The 24,151-nt window shown below is 42.6% G+C and overlaps 1 protein-coding gene across 1 annotated transcript in view; it reads left to right on the plus strand.

Annotated features, from left to right (window-relative positions):
• Positions 1–370: 370 nt before the first annotated feature.
• DCUN1D1 (defective in cullin neddylation 1 domain containing 1) overlaps positions 371–24,151 on the plus strand; it is a 34,372-nt gene continuing 10,591 nt past the window's right edge. The window contains exons 1-3 of the mRNA XM_005285985.4: positions 371–528; positions 15,814–16,030; positions 23,726–23,894. Coding sequence (XP_005286042.1) covers positions 526–528; positions 15,814–16,030; positions 23,726–23,894 — 389 coding nt within the window. The 5' untranslated portion in view covers positions 371–525. The remainder of the gene's footprint in view (positions 529–15,813; positions 16,031–23,725; positions 23,895–24,151) is intronic.

Genomic DNA, 24,151 nt, shown 5'->3' on the forward strand with positions numbered 1-24,151 from the left:
GGCATGGGGTCCAGGAGCCTGCAAAGGTTAAGAACTGAGTTAGGAGGACTGGGGGAGCCTCCCCTATTGGCCCTGCACGCCAGTAACCACCAGGGGGGTGCAGCAGGTGTCTCTCTTATTCCCACCACATCCCATGGAAACTGTGGCACTGGGGGCGATTCCTGGTGCCCCCTGATAATCTCTATGGGTGGCAGGGGCGGCCCCTTCCTACTCCCCTCCAGCCCGATCACTGCTAGGGCCGGGGGGGCTCCCCAACAGTCAGGCGGGGCCCAATGCGGGGAGCAGGGGGGTCCCCCCGAAGGGCGGGGAGCGCCCGGGGCAGACCCAGCGGGGGGCGCCTCGGGCAGTCGGGTACCCGGTGCCGGGCGCCGCACTGCGCATGAGCGGGAGGCGGCGGAAGGGCCCGTGAGGAGCCGGACTCGGAGCTGGAGGAGCCGCTGCCGCCTCCGGAGGAAGCAGCAGCCGCCGTCGCCGCCCTCAGTCTCCGCCTGAGCCGGGAGGGGAGAGGCCTGCACAGCCCCCAACATGGTGAGCGCCGGGGGCAGCCTCCCGGGCCGGGCCGCGCTCCGGGCCCCGGGCCCCCGCCGCCAAGCAGCGCCGCTATGCGGGAGCCGGGGCCTAGTCGTGGTGGCGCCGGGGGGGGAGAAAGTACCAGGGGGCAGCGCCTGAGAGGCGGCGCCTCCAGCCCGGCCGGACAGAGCAAAGGAGGCCGGGGGTCACTGCGGGGCCTCGGCTCAGGCGGGAGGTGGTGCTGGGGGTCAGACCCCCTTCAGCTCGGGGGGAGGGGCTCAGGCCCCCTCAGCTCGGGGGCTGGGGGGGGGGGGGGGAGAGGTCAGGCCCTTCACTTCAGGGGGAGGGGGGCACACTGGCCCCCTGGAATGGCATATGAGGGGAGGGGGCTGTGGGGCTGACTGGGCACCTCTGTCGGGAGGGTCACTCAGGAACCTTCAGGTCAGTGCTGCGGGGAAGAGGTGACTAGGGCTCTATGGGGAGAGAGCAGGAACTGCACCTCAGGGCTAGGGGAGGGGGTCTGTGGGTTCCTGGGGTGGCAGGGGGGTTTTGGACCCTGCATCTCAGGGAGGGTTTGGCAGGGAGTAGTCCAGGCCTCTCCACAGCAAGGGCTCAAGGGGGGGATTCCCTGTATTGTTTTTTAGGGAGGGGGATTCAGGTCCCTGGGGTTGGGGATTTCTAACTTCATGGGCATTTTAGGGAGGTTCAGTTTTTTTGGTGTCATTGTTGGGTTGGGTGGATTCAAATCCCATCGTACATCCGGAGCTAATGGGGATGCTTTCCCCGGGCTCAGTGCCCATGGTAGCAAAGCAACTTCACTGGTGCTAGGGAGGTTTCTGAGGTTCATCAAACCGGAGCCTTCCTGGAGAATTTGTGGGCGTTTACTGCGTAAACCGGGGATTGATCCCTTTCACATCAGCATCACGAAGGACGTTCTATCCATTGACACTTTTTAATTTGATTTATTTTGGTAATAGCTAATGATTTCTGGTATACAGTGTGTTGTTTTTAAAATTATTATTATTTTTTTTCAATATGGGAGTATCTTGATATTGAGTTCTCTCTCACACGTTTTTTTGTACTCAAGTGAACATGTTTTAGTGTCATACTTTTTTCTAAGGCCTCATCTGCACACAAAAGTTGTACCACTTTAACAATATTGGCACAATTAAAGTGGTACACTGCTCCTAGTAAGGACGTAGATTTATTGTTATATATATTTGGGAAGGGGAATAAGCTATAAAGGCATAAGACACCTTTACAGCGCTATAACTGCATCCACACTAGGGGTTGTACTGGCATAACTATATCATTTAAAAAAAAAATCTCACCAACATAGTTAGACTTGTGTAAAACAAACAAAAAAACACCTGTGGTATTCCAGGACATAGATTATTGGTGTGGCATTTAGACCTCTTCCACTTCACTTTTTTGTTGTCATTAGAAATCCTTAATAAAAATCGAAACCTTTTACTGAGCAGTTGGATGACGTTTCTTTTTGTGCGAAACAGGTTTTCTAAGAGAGATCTTGCAGTTGAAGGGTGAGGTTGTTCAGGAATCTTAGTATAACTACATGCTTTTTGGAACTCGGTCAGTGGTTTTCAACCTCTTTCATTTGTGGGCCCTTAAAATTTTTCAAATGGAAGTGCAGACTCCTTTGAAAATCTTAGGCATAGTCTGCGAACCCCTAGGTGTCTGCGGACAACAGGTTGAAAACTACTGTTCTGTGATAATGACAATCTTTTGTGGACCCTTTAGACCAGGGTGGGCAAATTACAGCCTGCAGACTGCATCCGGCCCATGGGATTGCCAGCCCCACGCCACTCCCAGAAGCGGCTGGTACCATGTCCCTGCAGCCCCAGTGGGAGGAGGGGGCAGAGGCTCTGCACGCAGCCCTCGCCTGCAGGCACTGCCCCCTGTAGCTCCCATTGTCCGGGAACGGAGAACCGTGGCCAATGGGAGCTTCGGGGGAGGTACCCTCAGGCGAGGGCAGCGCGTGGAGCCCTCTGCCCCCTCCTCCCACTGGGGCTGCAGGGACATGGTACCAGCCGCTTCCGAGAGCAGCATGCGGCCAAGGCAGGCAGGGAGCTGTGCACCGCTGCCACCCTGGAGCCGCTCACGGTAAGTGGCAGCGGGCTGGAGCCCGCACCCCAATCCCTCCTGCACTCTGCACCCCAACTCCCTGCCCTGAGCCCCCTCCTGCACCCCACACCACTCCTGCACCCCAACCCCTTGCCCTGAGCTCCGTGTTGCACTCCGTACCCCTTCTGCACCCCAACCCCCTGCCCTGAGCCCCCTCCTACACTCCGCATCCCCTCCTGCACCCCAACCCCCTGCCCTGAGCCCCCTCCTACACTCTGCATCCCCTCCTGCACCCCACCCCTTGCCCATAGCCCCTTCCTCCACACCGCACCCCCTCCCACACTCCCTCCTGCACCCCAACCGCCTGCCCTGAGCCCCCTCCTGCACCCCAACCCCCTGCCCTGCGCCCCCTCCTGCACACCGTATTCCCTCCTACACCTCGCACTCCCTCCTGCACCCCAGCCCCTTGCCCCAGCCGTACATTCATAGCCCTGCATGCAATTTCCCCACCCAGATGTGGCCCTCGGGCCAAAAAGTTTGCCCACCCCTACTTTAGACATAGTCAGCGGACCCCAGTTGAAAATCACTGCACTAGGTAATTGTTACCTCAGCAGTGTTGTGCAACATTTTATAAAAAGCATCTTGTTAAGGCTTCAGAAACTACAATTAAACTAGATACCTGTACTACTTAGGTCTTTGAAGGCAGTTGGCTTTAGGCCTCATGCCTCACAACACAACCTGGATATGCCATATAACCACACACAAGGTGTGTTGGTTGTGTATGCATATATCAACACCTGGCTTTATGATTAGAGATTGTAATTTAATCAAGCATTTGTACAATTTAAATACAAGAGAGAGGCAATGAAATATATTATGCTGTGAGTAGTCTCCTGAGGGAAGTGGTGGACGCCTATTTACTTTGGTTTTTTTGACACTACACTGAACAAAAGACTAGAAAACATTCTGTATGGAACAATGCTGTATTGACACTGATGGACTGGGTAATCTAATAGGTTTATTATTATGTTAATTTGTATTATAGTAGTACCTGGCCACCTCAGTCATGGACCATGGGCTTGTTGTGCTAGGCACTGTACAAATAGGTCTTTTCCAGCTTTAACTTGTTTAATTCTACAATTATATACTAATGGCTTGTTCATGTCACCATGAACTTCAAAGTAAAAACACACCCTCAGTATGAAATGGTTAGGATTTCTTGTAATACTACTTGGGTAGAAAGGCTCCGATTCTGCGAACACTTATGCATGCACTTGTTTTTATTACCATGAATAGTCCTATTTAAATCAATGGGCTGTTCACAATAGTAAAGTTAATTACATGCTTAAGTATTTGCAGCACTGAAGCCTAACCCAGAACTACAAACGAATTTTATAATCTTTATTCAACAACTTACATTGTTTACTGTCTTGTGTATCTGCACATGTTCTCTAAGAAATGCTTCTCTTGTGATAAAATGGTAAATATACAGTTGCTTATGACAAACTTCTTGCAGCAACAGGAAACTGAAATTCTTGTACAACTTGAAATTCTTAATGTTTGACATTATCTTCTGTAATATCTTGTTTCGGTTCATGGCATCATTTTACAGTTTAATATCACCCTGTAAGTTGTAAGATGATTGTTTCATACGGCTATTTGGTACCTATGTGGTGAATATTTGTGTTTATAATAGTTTAGTGCTTGCACATCAAATTCGAAACCAGCTTATTTTCCTAAAGTAAGATTTGTAGATTTAGCATCTGCATTTAGGATCAATTCAGGCCACTTCATCTGTATCTTAAAAAAGAGATGGCCAAAGGATATATATCTTTGTGTCCTTTCCCAGCTTTCCAAAGAGTCCATTGGGTTCATGTTTATATAGTTTCTTTTCACCAGGGCTATCTTAAGATTGTTCAGGAATAGGGCTTCTGTCAGAGCATTGTGTGATTTAGTGTGTAGCCCCACCCTTGATTCTCTATTCACGTTCTTGCACTCCTGGTGGAAGTGTGTCCTATGGAAGCAGCTATATAGGGGCTGTATAGATGCTTCTAGGCTGGACCAGAATGATGGGTGCAAAACAACTATTATAGTTGACATGCATCTGACGAAGTGGGTATTCACCCACGAAAGCTTATGCTCCAATACATCTGTTAGTCTTTAAGGTGCCACAGGACTCTTTGTCCTTTGTACAGATCCAGACTAACACGGCTACCCCTCTGATACTTAACTGTTATAGTGTTATTGTGCACCTGCTTTTAGGGCAAAAGTGGAAAAGGACTGAATTCAGCACTTACTCTGCCTGCTAGATTAAGGGCTTGTCTACACTGGCACTTTACAGCGCTGCAACTTTCTCGCTCCAGGGTGTGAAAAAACACACCCCTGAGCGCTGCAAGTTTCAGCGCTGTAACATGGCAGCGTAGACAGTGCTACAGCGCTGGGAGCTACGCCCCTTATGGAGGTGGGTTTTTTACAGCGCTGGGAGAGCTCTCTCTCAGTGCTATGCCACGACTACGCAGCAGCGCTTTAACATTGCTAGTGAAGACGTGCCCTAACTCAGAATTACCTCAGTGACTCTCAGAGCTATTACATTCTCTTGGTTAGGTAGGTAAGAATTGTATAAATTGCCATGAAAGATTATCCAATTACACACACACATTAATTGAAATAACCTTAAATTTGTAAAACAAATCAAGGAATGCCAGAAAACTTCCAGATAACCTTGCTGGTGTTCACACCCTTTCTTTGAGTGGTTTATGTTGCCGGATCTTGTGAACGTTTAATTTTTGTGTTCCTGAATTGAAAGTGAGTGGATCTTATTTCAGCTTAAAATACAGTTTAAAAAAAAGAAAAAGAAAATGTTGCTTTCTTCTTTTTATCTTCCTTTCCCCAAATCACCAGAGAAGAGAAGGTGATTATCAGGATATGACTATTATTATTTTATTAGTACAGAAAATGCTGTGGGAATTGATTTTTGGTAGTGCCACACTTTAACGTGGACTTTGCATTTATTTTTAATTTGCCATGCACCCATATGCCATGGCACTAGATGCATAAATTATCCCTCAGTAAATGCATAGCTTGTTGTGGTAATAAATACTTCTGTGATCAGTTTTTATGCTCTCCACAAATATGATGAATAAAATATCCCTTGATCAGGTTTTGCTTTTTATGTTTTACCAATTGTATATGTTAATAAACACAGACAAGAACACTTATGGTTATTTGCAAGTGTCTGATGCATTCTTTTGACGGATGTAGCACAACACTGAATGCTTTTGATTCTAAAGAAAAATGAAGAAATGCTGTTATGACCATAAGAATACTCCCATTAAGGTGCACACAAACACTTCACAAATCAGGACCCCAGAGCTAAAAGGTGATCATACCTGCCGATGCTAATGTCTGCATACAGTGCCTTCAGGTTATTCGGTGTTTGACATGAAGTCACTGGAGTTTTATGAGAGTGTAAGGGCCTCTCCTGCATGCAGATTACTCTGTAGGGTTTACAGGCAGTTTATGTATCCTTAACATAAGAACTGATTTTTTTCTAAAATGGAAGCCAAGTTTCTGCAAAAGTTGATGCTACTTACTTGGAAAAGATTCCCATGCAGCGCATCTATATGAATTTTTAGGCCATAATTTAAGAGGCCTAATAAAGATATTAAAATATTATAGTTAAAGATGTAACCTCTAAATAAGTTTCAGTGCCTCTGTTGCTATGAGCTTTTCTAAACTGCAGATTGACAACTGGCTAGAGTTTTATGAGTGTTCATTGCTGCTATTAGGATCTCTATGGGTAGTTGTGAAACTGACAAGAAGAGGTAGGCATCCAAAATATGACACTGGGAAGAGATTGGAATAGCAGAGTCTCCCATCACACCTGGGCCAGAATATTGGTTTGGTGGAGATGGTAATCGAACAAATACTCTCTACCTTCTGCAAGCCAGAGGGATTTGGGGTGGGGATTCTTCAGATTGATCAGATGCCAAATAGCTGGAGACTACACACAACCTCTGGGGAAGTTCCAGGGGCAGCGTACTGGAAAGAAGTCCATGCTTCCCTTTCTAAGCAGCATGGAAGAAGGGGTGTTGACTTCTCACATGGATGTTAATCTTGAGCAGCGGGACCCATCATCTTTATTTAGTGATCTAGCTATTATGTGTTTGGCAAATGTTTAAGTCCGATATATGAGAGTGATGGTGAGTGGGTGGCTGTGGGAACTATTTAAAAAAAATTATTTGTATTGCCATAGTTCCCCAAAGCAACAACTAAGATCTAAGTTCCCATCGTTCAAAGAGCTATATAAACACACAAGAAGACATGTTTCAGTGTGGGGGAGGAAGGAGAGGGGAGCGGAGTCACATGACAAGAAATGAGTTGATAAAGGATGAAGATAAGAACTGCCATACGGGGTCAGACCAACGGTCCATTTAGCCAGTATCCTTTCTCTGACAGTGGCCAGTACCAGAGCTTTGGGGGGCACGTACAGAACAGGGCATGGGGTTACATCCCTGACCATCTTGGCTAATAGCCATCGATGGACCTATCCTACATGAACTCATCTGTTTTTTTGAACCCAGTTATACTTTTGGCCATCACAGCATACCATGGCAATGAATTCCACCGGTTAATTGAGTGATGCGTAAAAAGTACTTTCTCTTGTTTGTATTAAACCTGCTGTCTGTTAATTTAATCAGGTGACCTTTTGTATTGTGGGAAAGGTTAAATAACACTTCTCTATTCACTTTTTCCACAGCATTCTTGATTTTTATAGACTTCTGTCATAACCTCTCTTAACTGTCTCTCTTCTAAAATGAGCACCCCTAATCTTAGAACCATAGGGTTAGAAGAGACCGCCAGGGTCATCTAGTCTAACCCCCTGGCAAGATGCAGGATTTGTCATATCTAAACCATCCAAGACAGATGGCTATCCTGCCTCCTTTTGAAAACATCCAGTGACGGAGCTTCCACAATCTCCCTAGGCCGTCTGTTCCATTGTCCTATTGTTCTTACCGTTAGGAAATTTTTCCTGAGATTTAAACTAAATCTGCTATGCTGTAGTTTGTACTCGTTGCCTCTTGTCCTACCCTCTTGTGGTAAGAGAGAATAACTTTTCTCCATCTTTTTTATGGCAGCCTTTCAAGTATTTGAAGACTGCTATCATGTCTCCCCCTTAATCTCCTCTTTTCCAAACTAAGCATATCCAGCTCCTTCAGCCTTTGCTCATATGGCTTGCATTCCATCCCTTTGATCATCTTTATCACTTGTCTCTGGATCCTTTCCAGTTTCTCTACAACCTTTCAAAATTGGAGACCGTACTCCAGCTGAAACTGAATAGAGAGGTACTATCACCTCCCGTGATTTGGGTTGTTAATGCAACCTAAAATTGTATTTGCTTTTTTTGCAACAGCATCATTGTTGAGATTGTGATGCACCACAACTCCCAAATCCTTCCCAGCATTGCTGCTATGAAGCCAGTTATTCTGTGTTTATGTATTTAGTTTTTCTTCCCTAAGTGTAGCACCTTACATTTATTTTTGTTGAATTTCATTTTGTTGTCTGTCGCCCAGTTCTCCAATTTATGAAGATCCCTTTGAATTTTAGCTTTAACCTCCAAAATGTTGGCAAACATCCCTAGCTTTGTGTCATCTACAGATTTGATCAGTATGCTCTTTATTCCTACACCCAGGTCATTAATAAAGATGTTAAATAACACTGGACCCAGAACATATCCCTGTGGAACCCCACTTGAGACCTCCCTCCAATCTGACATCATTCCATGAATAGTTACTTTTTGTTTGCAAATTGTCCAATTATATATCCACTTACTGGTAGTTCTGCAGAGCCCGCATTTCTCCAGCTTACTTAATAGAATATCATGTGGAACTGTGTCAAAAGCCTTGCTGAAGTCTAGGTATATTATGTCCACTGCGTTCCCCGTATCCACCAAACCAGTTACCTTGTCAAAGAAGGAAATCAAGCTGGTTTGGCATGATTTGTCCTTAGTAAATCCATGCTGGCTGCTAGCAATTACCCTTTCATCCTCTAGGTACTTGCAAATTGGATGTTTTATACATTGCTCTAGTAGTTTCCCAGATATCGAGGTCAAGCTGACTGGTCTGTAGTTCCCTGGCTCCTCCTTTTAAAAGATGGGGCATTATGTTAGCCCTTCTCCAGTCTTCCAGAACCTCTCCAGTGGTTTGAGCATTGGCCTGCTAAATCCAGGGTTGTGAGTTCAGTCCTTGAGGGGGCCACTTAGGGATCTGGGGCAAAATCAGTACTTGGTCCTGCTAGTGAAGGCAGGGGGCTGGACTTGATGATCTTTCAGGGTCCCTTCCAGTTCTGAGATAGGTATATCTCCATATTAGACCAGGGGTGTCAAACTCATTTTTTGTTGGGAGCAGGAGCAAAAATTCACTGATAAGTAAATTTTGCAGTCTTGTGCAATTGCATAATGTCTCATTAGTGAAGTTAAATACTGTGTTTAAAGAAAATGTGTTCACTTAGAATTCATAAATAAGACTTTTTTTCATTCTTCCCCCTTTCCTCTGGGGGAATTTCTCTCTTTTCCTACCCTCTTTTAGGAAATTATCTTCTTCATCCCGTTCTTTGGAGGCAGGAGGTACTAGGGAGTGAAGTGGAGAAGATGCCATATCCCTGAGCCCAGTGCTAAGGAGCTGGGAGAGATGGATAGAGAAGAGGAAGGCGAGGCTAGAAAAGAACTTCTCTGTGCCAGGCTTTGTGGTGTTGCCTGTGCCCTCCTGCTCCTCCCAAGCAGTGGCAGTTTGCACAGGCATCTGTGTGGTCAGGCATGAGTTTCCTGCTTAGTGGCTCCCTCTAGGCTAGATTGTCTTTCATTTCAGAGGAAGTTGCAGGTTAAAGAATAGGGTTCTCGGCGCCACATGGAACTTGTGCGCTGTTTGACACCCCTATTCTACACAGACAAGAGATTTGTTTCAGAATTGTCAGTGTTATGCATAAACATCTATCTAGGTTCTTATACCGTGCTCATCACGTAAATTTGTGATCAAAGGGAATGGTCTGCAAAGACCTGAGTTTGTACTTTTCTCCCTATCCAGAGGCTGATAGAATTTATTAGAATATTCAGTCTATTCATTTATCTCACTTTTCACTGTCTTTTTTTTATTCCAACAATGATAGCAGATAAACGTTTGTTTAACTGACTTCATGTTACTAGAATGTTCCCTTCAAGTTGAGGTAGAGGCATGTTAGCTAACCTGAATTAGGGTAGCAAGTACTGTATCTGTCTCTAGTTAAATACAGGAAAGGCTGTAGGGTGTGGTAGCCTCTCTATTGAGCATTTTAAAACAAGTCTCTTGAAACTCAGCTTCTCAAAATCCTTTTAAAAAGTGCAGTATGCTTTGGAGCCTGTTGCCACTTGAGGTGTGGCTTATTTTTAGTGCAACCAAATATGAGCTGTAACAGGATATTAAAAACTTGGCAATAATCTTATCTCTTGCAGTCCCACACAGCAGGCTTTAGGAGAGCTGCCCAATCAATATGAACACATAGTATGGAAGCTTTTGGAGAAAGACTCCTCCAATGTACAGGGCCTTTGAGGTGATGGAGGGAATCTCAGATATGCCACCAGAAATAAGCTCCCTGGTGACATAATCAGAAAAAATGGATGTTAAATAATTCTAATAATGAAATATTCTATAAGGGAGAACATGGATTAGAAATGAATTGTAACACAGCTTTTATTAATCTGTTAAAATGAGTTCTAGTTTTATTTAAAAGGCATTGAATTGTTACTAACATTTAGGTAATCTTGGATATAGGAAAATTCTGAATGAATGAAACACATAGGCATATATTAAAAGTATACAGTAAAACCAATTTAAGCTACAATTTTTTTACCTAGTAAATTGCTTTTATTTTTTGTTTTATTTATAATTTAAAATTTCTGTTTACCTTTTTCTGTAATTCACTGCATTCCCGTTGAAGCCCTTGCTAAGCTTTCCCCTGACCTCCCTTTGCTTTTTATACCATTACTCTTGGGATCTTCCATCAAACCTTGTAGGGATTGCATGGTACAGAGCATATAAATATCTTCCTGGTGATTTTTTGTATTTAAAAATATTTGACTTACAAATACAAGTGTTAAAATAATCATAAGTGTGCATGGTACTTTACATAGTGAGTAAAGACTCCAGTCCTGAAAAGTTTACCGTCTGATTGCCCAGTCTTATAACTGACTTCATATGGGAACATTGGCCTGAGTGTATGGAATTAGTTGCAGGATTGCAGCCTTGATTGATATGGGCAAATATCTATAACCTGCCTGGTGTTGCTAATGGGGAGGGAGGAATGCACAGATTTGGAGTTGCCATCTTGGTTTCTAGGATTTTGTTCAGTACTTTCCACAGCATATTATATATGTAATATTACAAAACAGGATGGATTTGATTTAAAAACTAGTCAGGAAGACTCGATTTAATCATAGATTTATACATAAAAGTGCATTCTTGTTTGTTGTTATAACCTTAATACATATTCTTCACAATTCAGAGATGTACGTTTTATTTTTAGAAGGTACACACTATACATTTTTAAAGTGATTTATTTTGAATTTTTTTCAGGTTAGTTTTACAGCTATATCAGAAAATGAATGATTGGTCATTTCATTTATCAAAAGTAAATTGAAGCAGATATTTAGGAAGTCATTGGGAGGTGAACTATCTCCAATTCAACAGGTTAATCATTGGGGGGAGGGATAGCTCAGTGGTTTGAGCATTGGCCTGCTAAACCCAGGGTTGTGAGTTCAATCCTTGAGGGGGCCACTTGGGGATCTGGGGCAAAAATCAGTACTTGGTCCTGCTAGTGAAGGCAGGGGGCTGGACTCAATGACCTTTCAAGGTCCCTTCCAGTTCTAGGAGATGGGATATCTCCATTAATTATTATTATTAATATTTGGAGGATTTTCTTGCCATGCTGTATTAGTAGGAGAACATCACCAGACAGACATTAAAATTTTTATTTAACTAAAACAACAATGTTGTTGTTCTGGGTTTTTTTTCTTCAACAGCAAACTTAATATTTTAACAAAACAAACATATGAATTTTTGAATGTAGTTAAACATTCAAGTTTTTTAAAATCAGGTTTGTTTTTGATAAAATTGTTTTTAACTAAAATAGTTAAATGAAATAATTTTTTTTAAAAACAAAAATTAAATCAACTATGTCAGCCAGGTCAACACGAGAAACTTAAAATATTGCCTTCTGCAGTTAACTCAGTCGTCTTCACCTTCACTTCCTGTTTGTTCATAATCTGGAAAAGAAAAACAAGCTTTCCTGCTTTTTCAGGTCCCAAACGATTTCTCAATTGGAATGAATTAATCCAAAGGAAGAAAATATTCTTTCTATACCGGCAGAAGAAGCTACTGCTGTTAAGTGAGATTATCACTTCCAACAGTCTCTGAATCCAAGTGCTTAAGTGACTTCCACCAGTTCACCGGTGTGACTTTCTTTAAAACATCATCATCAGCAAACATATATTCCTTGAATGATTCTTATTCCCAAACTGGGTCTCTTTTACGGCCTGCTGCCATTATCGGTTTTCCCTTCTAGTGAGAGAATGGTATGGTAGATCTCAAACCAATGAAGGCTACACTCAGAAAGACCTCAAGACTTGTGGAATATTCTGCTCAGTTTCACTTTTGTTTCTACAGCCTGTCCCTCCCTTCTCACATTTATCTCCAGACTTCTCCTTGTCCAGATCTATTCTGCTCCCAACAATTTTCTATTCATTGAACTTTTTGAATCTTTGCACTTTTAGAGAAAGGTAAGGGATTGACTCTGTGTACAAAAATTTGCAGAGGGACAATAGGGTTGAGGTCTATTATTTCTCACCTCTATATTTTATTTATTTAAAAACATTTTTGCTGTTAACAAGCATGTTAGCTCTGGAGACACAAATCCACAGTTTGAGAACTGCAAAACTAAGCATCTCTGATGGTATTTTCTAGACTGAGCAGTGAGTCCCATTGGGTAGATAGAAAGATTAACCTAAATAATCCATACAGAAGCCCCTGGAACACCATAAGATTGGGTCCCTAATCCATGAACTATTGGAACTCATTTACAAAACTTTTCTTAAACATTACATGAATATATTGTCTCATACTACAGAATTAGAATTTATAATCCCTATTCCATGATGAGATATATTTGAGCTATAGTGTATCTTAATTAAAACTATCTTTAGGCAGGTTTTTTCCTCAAAAAGCATTTTATCAAAAAATCTGATTTTTTTTGATTAAAAAAATTATTTTTTTATTCACCCGTTACAAAATATTGTACTTCCTTTCTTAAAAACGGATATAAAAAAAAAGCATATTTACCTCTATAAGTAATCCTTCCACATTGTGCTTGATGTACATGGATGAAACTTTGAGTCCAATCCTGGAAGGCACTGAATGCCTCCTTTGAGGTGCTGAGCTTCTACAATTCCTAATTTCAGTAGTTGAGGGGCTCAGTGGCTCACAGGAAATGCGCACCAGTTTGAAACATTGGGCGCTTACTCTACCATTATCTGTGCAGTACCTATTCAAATGGATTGATCTCTGTCTGCAACTGTTCCTGAAAATTTAATTTTTAACATACATTGTGGGAAAAGGAGCAAAATATGGGAAACTTGTTTAAGGCAAAACTTTATATAAAGCTGAGAGAGAATAAAGCAGCATATTCTCTATGTGCCAAATTCTTATCTGTAAACATTTTCAGATAGTAATTCATTCCTTCAAATAGGGGTTTTAAATAGAAATGCTGATTGTCTTTCTTTTGTAATAGCATGAATGGGCTCCACTGTAGATCATATTTAAATGTTGCTTATGTATGCATTGTTGTACTCAATATAATGTGTAATACCTAGGCTGCAAACTTATGTTAACTACTTTTGCGAGTGTATTGAGTATTGGTTTTTCATGTCATCTACTCAGAGTTGTTGAGCAGCATTACATTGGATCTGACTTTTGAGTTAGAATAATTTGGAATCTGAAGCTCTGGTTGTACTTCCTAATTATTTAATTGGACACAAAACATGTGTTGGAATTGGGTTTCTGTTCCCACTCCTTTTAAAATGTTCATTCTTTGTCTAAGAATAATTCATGTCCGTTTCAGATCTTTGCCTTTTTTTCCCCACGTGTGGTTCTGAAAAGGAGTCTGGCAGTCAGATAATGCTGTGATGGGCATAGTATAAAAACCTAGATAGGATACAAGATGAAAAATTGTAAGTTTGGGAATATGAAAATTTGGGCTTTAAAGCTGAGTTTTGTTTCCTAACTTAGAATGGCACTTTTTATTAGTAGGTTTCAGCATGTTGATTAGAAGGCTTTCTGCTTTGAAAACGTTGACTATTTTTTTAATTGGATTCAGGTTCAGTGAAATGGCTGGAAGAGACCCTGTTTTCATCAATAACAATTGGGGTAATATTTTTATAATGTACTTCAGATAAAAATGTCTGATTTGGAATACTAAGCACTCTTTAGTCCTCTCCCCCACTCAAAAGCAGAATCATTGAATCCAGAATCACATATTGCCTAGTAAGTTACTGGACTCAAGAAGTTGGTTTAATTTTGGACTTAAGTGGAAGGATAGTCTGTTTGTTTAAGCATGAGAACTCCTTAATTCTCACTGTGACCCTGATATGTCTACACAGTGCAACCCTTCCTCCCCGCCCCCCCCCCCCAAAAAAACCCCAAAACCCCACAGCAGCAATCTCAGAGCCTGTGTCAACAGACTTGAGCTTGCAGGGCTAAAAATAGAAGTGTAGACATTCCAGGTCCAACCCATGTCCAGATGTCTGTACTGCTATTTTTAGCACCTTAGCCCAAGCCCCATGAGCTCCAGTTTGACCTGGGTTCTGAGGCCTGATCTACACTGGGGGGAGGATCGATCTAAGTTACGCAACTTCAGCTATATGAATAATGTAGCTGAAGTCGACATACTTAGATCGACTTACTGTAGTTCTTCACCGCAGTGAGTCGTCTGCTTCTGCTCCCCCGTCGACTCTGTGCCTCTCGCCAAGCTGGAGTTCAGGAGTTGACGAGAGAGTGCTCAGGGATCGATTTATCGCGCCTAGACTAGATGCGATAAATCGATCCCCGCTGGATTGATCGCTGCCCGTAGATCCGGCCAGTAGTGAAGACATACCCTAAGACTCACTGCTGCAGGTATTTTTTTGCTGGGTAAGTTTTGTCACTGTATTGCTTTAGGCAAGTTGCTTAACCTTTTTGAGTCTGTTTCTGCTTCTATAAAATAGAGACCGGCCCTACTTCATAGAACTGTTGTGGGGATTATATAGTTATTGTTAAGGACTTTGAAAACAAAAAGCACTATATAAATGTTTGAAGATGTTTCATTTTTCAATTTTCAGCTTTCACTATTTTTAAATGCTAGTATTATCTGAATTGAAATTGCAAACTAGTCTGTCAACATCTGGTGGATTTTTTTATTTATTTTTTTTTGCATGAGGAATGAGAGTTTTCCAAATTACAGCAGACTTAAATTTTATGCATTTCAGTTACCTTTCTTTGTCACCCATAACATTAAAAATTGCTCTTGCGGTAAGCCGAGAACGCAGTATCTTCTAGGCAAGATAGGTTTTAAAAGATCAGCCTTTTAAATAGGAACTATATGTGCATGTGTTACGCCATCATCACTACAACTTATTGCCTATTGAGATAATATTATCAATTTTAACATTTTCTGGATGGTTTGGCTAGGGGATTTGTATGATGATTTAGTTGATAGTTTTGCCATTACATAGAAGACCTGGATTTGAGGGTACCCTTGCATTGTGCAGCCAGAAGGGGTTGAGAATACTGAAGACACTGCTGACTTCTTCAAGTAAACATTATGGTGCACACAATGTTGTTTGTGTGCACTCATAGGAAACCAGCAATAATGTTTTATAGAAATGTATCTGTTTATACCTGTCCAGTTGTTTGTCTTATAGTATGCCTAAAAAATATGTCCACATGTAATTAAAAAAAAAAGCATCTTTTGATATAACCAACTGTAAGAAAAACAAGGTATGTATTAAGTATAAAGAGCATAAGTTGTGGTCTGACTGTTTAATGTTTGTTAAGGAGAGAAGTTTAATATATTGTGAAGGTTGTAATGGAATTTGGAGGTACTTATATTTTTTCCAGTAACCAGTGTTCGTCTCAGTATTGTCTTTTCTAACTTTCCTAGAACAAGTTGAAATCGTCACAGAAAGATAAAGTTCGTCAGTTTATGATCTTCACTCAATCTAGTGAAAAGACTGCAGTGAGTTGTCTATCTCAAAATGACTGGAAGTTAGATGTTGCAACAGACAATTTTTTCCAAAATCCTGAACTTTATATACGAGAGAGCGTTAAAGGATCATTGGACAGAAAGAAGTTAGAACAGCTATATAACAGATACAAAGGTGAGTGCAGTGAGTTCTAACAATTACCCTTTTTGATTATTTTATTTGCAGCTGCTAATTTATAGATTCCATGTGCATCGTATGCTTAGAACTGGGCTACTCTACTTAAATTTAAACTGACCTGTACACACTAACTTTTATGTAACTAATAATACAAGCCCAGTCTAGAAAAGCAAAGATACCATTTCTATAAGGCCACAGTACTGCAAAGACCCGCATGCTTAACTTGATGAACTATTGACTTAAGCATGTGTGTAAGTTTTTGGAAGATTGTGGCTTAAACTTGGAGCTTCATATAGTGTTACCCACTTAATCCCTTGATAGCCATGCTTCTTTAGATTGATTGGTTCTTTTGTGGGTAACATATCACTCCAGACTTAACCCTTGACAAAATAAAATGGCATATAGATTGGTCACTCAGTCAAAAAGGTGGAGTGAGGATGGGGAGTCACTTTAAAAGCAACCCTGTAGTTTTATGAGACCAATACAGAAGGGCAGGAAAGAGATGGTAACACCCACTGTGGCCTACCTGAAAATGTCATCGGTTGAATGTTTGGCTGAATAATGAACAAAGTAAGGTGGAGGGGGTTTGCAGCGATAGATTAGATTCTAGTTAAAAAAATACTTCATGTTTTAGTTTAAAAAAAATAGATTTGCTTAGTCATCTTTACGTTTTCTATTAGTTTTAAGATGTGTGCTGTTTGCATAAACATTGTGTAATACACATACAATTATCCTGAAGTCTTTGCTGGCTTACATTAGTAGAGGGTTATTACCTCCTTTTGAAATGTGAAGACCTCTCTTCTAGTCCAGCTACTGACTTTTTATGAACTGTGGGGGGAAAGAGGACACATGGCTGGATGATTTGGGGTTGCTAATGAGGCAACAAAGTCTTTGCCTTCTAGGTTACTATGTCCAATTCAGCACAAGTAGTTTCATGGGGAAGCCAATTTGGTTGTCTCAAAATCCATCATTGGAAGTGGCACCCACATTGGCAATCTTAGCCAAGAACTTGAGTGTGCATTGAGGAGTGAACTACCTTCATTTTCCTAGAGTTAGAGCTTATCTACATTAACCTGGAGGGTAACTAATTGCCTCCTTGATAGAGGAAGTTGAGCTAAGTTGTATAAGTAGACTGAGGGAGCTCAGTTGTGGAGAGACTGTAGAGGAGACAGGCAGTGTTCCTGCAAATTTTTTCCATCCATGTGCGGAATAAATTTTATGTGCGGATGTGTGCCACCAGTAGAAACAAAAAACCTAGATATAATGTATATTTTAAAAAAGTTACCGTAGGGATAATTACTCCAGCCAGGACAGGTTAGGCATTTTAGAACTCACTAACCAAAGAATTAAATTTAAGTGTAAGAGAAATAAAAATTATGCTTAGACCAGTTAAAACACTAAAATAATACACTTCGAAAGAATAAAATTACAGAGAATATATGTGCACTGCAGGAAGTACCAAGAAGTAACAACAAGAATAATACAAGTATGTGTTGGGAGGAACACCTGACATCAGCACCCCCCTCCCTCTGCTCTGCACAGCCAGCAGGAGGGTCCTGGGAGCAGCTGCAGGACGGAGCAACGTAGGGGGAGGAGCACCTGAACACATTCTGCCGGCTGAGCATGCTCTGCTAATCAGCTGGGTGGCATTTGAATCTCTCCTGGGCGGCCGCTCAAGTGCGCAGCTTACAGGGAACGCAGGAGACGGGTATCTCTGACAGAAGCCCTGGACTAGGGCTTAACAGGCTGGATACAACCAGGAAACTACAGTGAAGCCTGAGGGTGTGGAAGGGCTATTAATTTGAGGTCTTGTGTGAATCTTTATTTGGACTTTTTTATACTACCCCAGAAGGGGTCTAGATTTTTATGTGACTTGGCCAGAGGGTCAAGCCACAGAATACCCTAAGGGGGAGTCAGGAGTGGCCAGCAGAGAGGGGGTGCAAGAGGCAAAGTTCCCTGCAATGCCATGTTCAGACACGAGGGGATGCGCGAGACGTGGGGACACACATTTACACATGATACCAGGAGGAGGATTTGAAATCTCACTCTCTGAAAGAAAAAAAAAAAAAAAAGGGGGTGGGTGGGATACCAACTTCCTTTAAGGCGCGGTGTAGAGGGACAGACTAAGAGTCTCTTTTCTTCTTTTGGGACGATGGAGTACATCGTCCGCATGCTGGCGGCCCAATAGGAGCAGATGCATGCCCTTTTGTTGTACCTACTACAACGGCAGCAACAACAGCAAGAGGCTGGACAGGCTCAGCAAGAACATTTCCTGCAATGCCTAGAAAAGTGGACCCCAGGGACCCGACTGGTTTTGGGAGAAGAGAATTCTGCCAGACAAGTACTAGGCCTGGCAAAGTTGGGCCCAGATTTTGATCGAGAGAGATTTTTGCACACATTTGAGAGGGTAGTGACCACAGCAAGTAGCCCCTCTTCAGTAGCCTCATTCTTCTCAGGAGAAACTCAGGCGGCCTACTAAGCTTTGTCTGACAGCAGGCACAGTCATACAAAATTGTAAAAGATATTCTGGATAAACTGGGTCTGGGCCCAGAAGTGTACCGCCACCAGTTTAGGACAGAGCCTTTCCCCCGAGGGTGCATCCTAGAATGGCAGCACATTTATGAGATCTGGCAACACAATGGTTGCAGCCTGACACAAACTCATTAGACAAAGTGATGGACCTTATACTTCTAGAAGAGTTCCTAAGGATCTTGTCTGTGGGGATCCATAGTTGACTCTAGAAGTTTTGGCCAACTTCTGCCGATGAGGCCGTGGTGAGTCCAGAGACCTACGTGGAAGGTGATAATGCTGAACCACCTAAACAAAGGTGTAGGTCAAAGGGACCGTTCTGAGGGAAGCAATGTGAGAGAACCCTGACTCTGGGATGGCATGGGAGACGCATGGAGAGAGAAATTCATAGACAATTCTGTACTTAAGAAACTGGAGGAGGTAGTGGCACTCAGAAGAATCCGTTTTTGTGTTTCTGGTGTGGCCAACTGGCTGATATACAAAAGGATTGCCCAGTCATGGAAAGCGACTTGAGACTCAGTAAAGGGCACGCTTCAGCCTACCAGGTAACTGCTGAAGTGGCTGGACAGGAAATGAGAGGACCGATTAAGTCTGGGTGCAGACAAAGTGAGGAGTAGTCTCCTCATAGTGAGAATAGATCAGCATTTGCCGGTGAAAGTTTCACATGTACCTGGAAGACATGGGTCTACCCGACAGCAGAGGTAGAGATAGAACTACAAGGTTGGAGGAACAAGCTGCGTGTCGGCATTGTAAGATACCTCTCCTGGTCCATAACTGTAGGTAGAGACTGGCCAAATCTCCCCGCCCTATTACGAGAAAGAGGAGTGCTCGGATCTGTTGACCATAATATGACTATCACCCGGATGTGGGGTGTTGGGCTGCGTGGCCCAGCGGCAAGGATGAGGAGTGAGGACTCGATGGGCTGGGGGAGCTGATCGAGAGACTCTGAATGGAGACATCAAGGCAATTACAAGCCCTGGTAACATAGTTATATGAGACAAACTGGGAGCTGGAAGAGGTGAAAGCATCATGACAGAAAATAATAGAGGAGGCTGTAAAACCAGAGCAAGAACTGGTTTGGACAAGACTGGCATATGAAAAGAAGTAGCTGCACTGTATATCATGGAACCATGTGACAGTGGGGCCTCAATCTCTGGGAGTCAAGAGCAGGACCGTGCAGGGGAGAGATCGAATTGGGCAAATTTGTGGGAATCGATGTCCTGAGTGAGGAGACAGGAGAAGCTGCCCTGGTCATGGACTCTGATCTGCCACGCCACAGGCAATGCAGGAGGCTGGATGAGCCATGGAGAGAACACAGTTTCAGTAATTCCAGGGTAGGTTAGCCACTGCTGAAGAAGCCCAGCAAATACATGTGCAAGATAACATTCCTTCCAGTAGTCTTTAAGATGTGCTAGATGAACCAAAACACTGTTCATCTGGATACATGACTTCGAAGAAGAGCTGGAATGACTGCAAGGCCAAGTACAGTAACATGTACAGAGTTCCCGGACAGGTACTACCTCGGGCGGGGAGTGGGTAGGTGATAGGGGTTAAGTCCCCAGCCAGGCATGGGAGGGCATCCAGCTAGTTATGCTTTGCATCTTGGGAGTAACTAATTGCCTCCAGGATAGTGGAGGCAGAGCTAAGCCATACAAGTACACTGAGGGAGCTCATTTTTGGAGAGACTCCAGAGAAGGCAGATCTCTCTGACAGAGAGAAACCCTGGAATAGAGCTTAACAGGACAGGTACAACAAGGGAACTATAGGGAAGCCTGAAGTGGGTGGAGGGCCTGTTCATTTGAAGACATGTTCGAATCTTTATTTGGACTTGTTCTTGCTACTCCAGAAGGGATCTAGACTTTAACCTGACTTGGTCAGAGGGTCAAGCCACAAAATACCCGAAGGGAGGAGTTGGGAGTGGTCAATGCAGCTGAAAAGTAGCCAGCAGAGGGGAGGGCAAGAGGCAAAGTCCCCTGCAATGCTGTGTCTGAGCAACAGGAGGGCACCCTAGGGGTGAGCGCACACGTCCACAGGGCACTTGCACTGCTCTTGCCTATGCTTAGTGTTCTGCATTTTCAGTTTTTATTTGTGTAAAAAAAATATATGGGAGTTTTTCAGTGTTTATTTTCCTAACATTAAAATGGGGGTGAAATTGGGTTAAAAATAAAAAATTTAAAAAATCCAGAGGGGAAAAAGAAAAACAAAAAAATTTGTAGGATACACATTTTACTACAGTATAATTGAAACTTTTTTTAAATGAACAAAGGTATATTTTGCCTCTCTGAGCTAGTAGTTTTTTCCAGAAATCCTGGTTGGGTGCGCTCGCATAATTTTTTTCAAAGTATCCTCACTCATGTTGAGCCTCTTGCTGTCTTGGAGGTAGTCCAACTTTGAAAATCAGTGCTCTGCATCACTAGATCCAGGGGTGCACTCAAAGCTTTCCATGGCGCTTTGCAGAAATTGGGAAGTGTGTCTTGATGACTGTTCCGAAAAGCCAGCACATCCAGTTTCACATAGTCAGGGTTAGGCAAGTTCATGTAAGTAGTAAATTCCCTTTTCAGATTTGAAATTTTACCTTTAGTGGCAAATGATTGAAACACTTCGGCATAACGGTTGGGTCTGCTACAAAATTCACCTTGAGGAAGGGGTGCCAACATCTGGATGACATTCCAAGAAGAATCTTCAGCACCAAACACTTCAGGATTCAGATTACAGACCATGGTTGTCTCCCATTTCTCGCTGAGCGTTGTGTTGAAGGTTTTGAATGTATTTTAGTTCTTATATTCTGGGTTGGGAAGGATTTCCAGAAACAGCTGGGTTTTCTCGTCGTATGTTTCTCCTGCAGCTTTTGTGCTCAGTTCAGATGACATTTTAGTTGTCAGGATCTGATAAACGTTTGTATTGGCAAATGCGTTAGCAGTAGTTGGAGAAAACTCCAGTGTTTTCTGTATGACAGTGATACCAAGTTTTCAGCAATGAACATTACCTTTGTGCACAGAATCTGGCAGTTGTTTGGGTTATTTGCCAGTCTCTTCAGAGTTTCTGCTTTAGAGCGAACAAAATCAAGATGTTCTAGGAGACACATTAGCACAGTCCTCACGTTAGTTACGTGACAGGCAGCAAAACACAAGCTCATCCACCAATGTGGCACAACAGGGGTAGATAATCGGCAGCTGGCTCTGCACTTGTCTCGCATTGCGTAAAACAAAGCCTTCAACTTGTTCCATGCTTGAAAATAGCCCTGAATCCAATGATGCAAGATTTCATGTCTTTCATTTCTTCTGTAGCAGTAGCTGCTGACAATGCAACATTAATCAGATTAGCAGGACAGGTAATACATAGCAACTCCTGTTTCTGATTGAGTTTAATCTCCTGTGCAAATTTAGCCATGTAGGAAGTAGAATCTGTGTTAGTTGTGGCCACATTTTCCCAAATTAGTTGGTACATCTCAAACATGTTGACAAAACCGCTGGCAGCAGAAGGGATGCATGTCACATCAGCACAAAACAATGCAGGTTTATTCGCTTTGAAATAAAAAAAATGAAAACAAAAGGCCAAGAAGCATGTGATCGAAAGCATCAGGAGACTTGTAAAAAATCAGACTACTCACCCCATTTCCATCAATTCATTCCATCAGTTTAGATACCAAAGCATTGTCATTTTCTTTCAGATACTTACAAGTGAGGTTGTCGGCATTAGAAAGGGTTTTTGCCGCTGGACTGTATTGTCACACAGTCACCAATAGGCCCCTCTGCTGTTAACAGTGGTTGTCCGGCGAAACAAAGAGCACACACAAATTCATTTGCACAATCATGCTGTGTCCTCTCTTTCATTAAAGCTCTGATGAAAGCTCCTGATATTGACTGTTTATCCCGAAGCTCACTTTCTTCTTTAAGCTTCTTGTGTCACTTGCTTTCAACATGCTCCTTTATTCTGTCAGCGCGAGCACTGACCTCAATGCTGCACTACTTGCAGTGCAATGCATCCTCTTCACTCCCGTCTTTACTTTTATTGAAAATTTCTAAGCACTGATTTTCTTGTTGGTATTCGGGCATAGATTTGCATTTTTGCCCCATATTTACCTTTTTACCTTACCTATCTGTAATCCCCAGGGAACTTGCCTAGGTTCCTGGGGCTCTGTGTGATGATAGTTCAGGGAGAGGCACACTGTTCCTGGTAGCAAGGGGGAGCCAAGGGCAGACTCAAAGTCTTCTAGGGAACCAAGAGGGAGAGAGGAGAGAGACTGTTTAGAACAACTGGGGACCCTGTTGGTTTGGGGAAGAATTGCAGATGTGCCTGCTAAGAGGAAGGGGCAGAGTGAAGTGATTGATACAGAAAAGCCTGAGAAGAGGAGTTAGCCTGACCAATAGAGAGTGAGATTCTGTCCCTGGGAGCCCCCTGGAGGGGAATGAAGCCGTTTGGGAGCTAGCCCCAGAAAGGGCAGGACTGGCTGTGTGAGGATCCAGAAGCCCATTTATCCAAACCCGTAAGGAGATTGGCACTAAAGGAGGTATCCGGGTGGATAGGGGGCATTATATATCTTTATCTGTAGAGGATTAATTGCTTAAATCAGTGCCACACTAAATGGACACAAAGAAATAGGCGGGCAGCATGTCCTTGTGAGCCAGTGATGGTACGATATTAACATTGCTTGATTTTTTTCCAACCTCCACCATGTGTGTTTTGTGTTTTTTTTACACTGTGGAACTGCTTCAGTCTCAGAGTTGACAGACACAGCAATCGTGTAAAGCTTTTGTTTTTTAACAAAAATAAGTACCTGAAAAAAGACTGATTAGTAAATGGGTGTAAATCAGTAAAAATTGAGCTCCTTTAATAAAAAAACCTGGTAATTTATCAGTGAAAATCGATAAAAAATGAAAACGCAGCACACTGTCTCTATAGTATCTGTTCAGTGGATACAGAGAGGATTTCACTGTACAGAGCTTTCGTTCCAATAATAGCCACGAGCCTTAACGTTTTCTTACAAATTGAATCTGAAGTGTATATTTTTAAAAAGTGCTTAAATATCCCCTTTTAATGTGACTTATTCCAGAGGTGATTTTGTGCATGTATCTGTTTGTGTTTGTTCGTGTGTGAAGGAACTTACTACTTCAAAATCATGGAAGATTGTTTGTTTTTAATCTTTATTATTGTATTCCAAAGATCCTCAAGATGAAAATAAAATTGGCATAGATGGTATACAGCAATTTTGTGATGACCTAGCACTTGACCCAGCCAGTATTAGCGTACTGATCATTGCATGGAAATTCAGAGCTGCGACACAGTGCGAGTTCTCAAAGCTGGAATTTATGGATGGGATGACAGAATTAGGGTAAGTATGCAACAGGTAAAAGAAACTTAGCAGTGTAACATACTGGAGAAAGCTGGAACTAAAAGGAAAATATGTCCACTTTTAGCAATTCAGAACTGAATTATGTCTTCTCAAAATTTGTCTAGTATCTGCCTTCTATAAATATAGAAATACATCTTCTATAAACTTGGCAGAAGTTATAAGCGAACCCAAATAAAGGGCAAAATGCTGCTTGTTTTAAACATGTGACTAGTCCCATTGGCTACAACAAAACGAGT

This window comes from Chrysemys picta, chromosome 9 (genome assembly GCF_011386835.1).
Source record: "Chrysemys picta bellii isolate R12L10 chromosome 9, ASM1138683v2, whole genome shotgun sequence".
NCBI classification, from domain to species: Eukaryota; Metazoa; Chordata; order Testudines; family Emydidae; genus Chrysemys; species Chrysemys picta.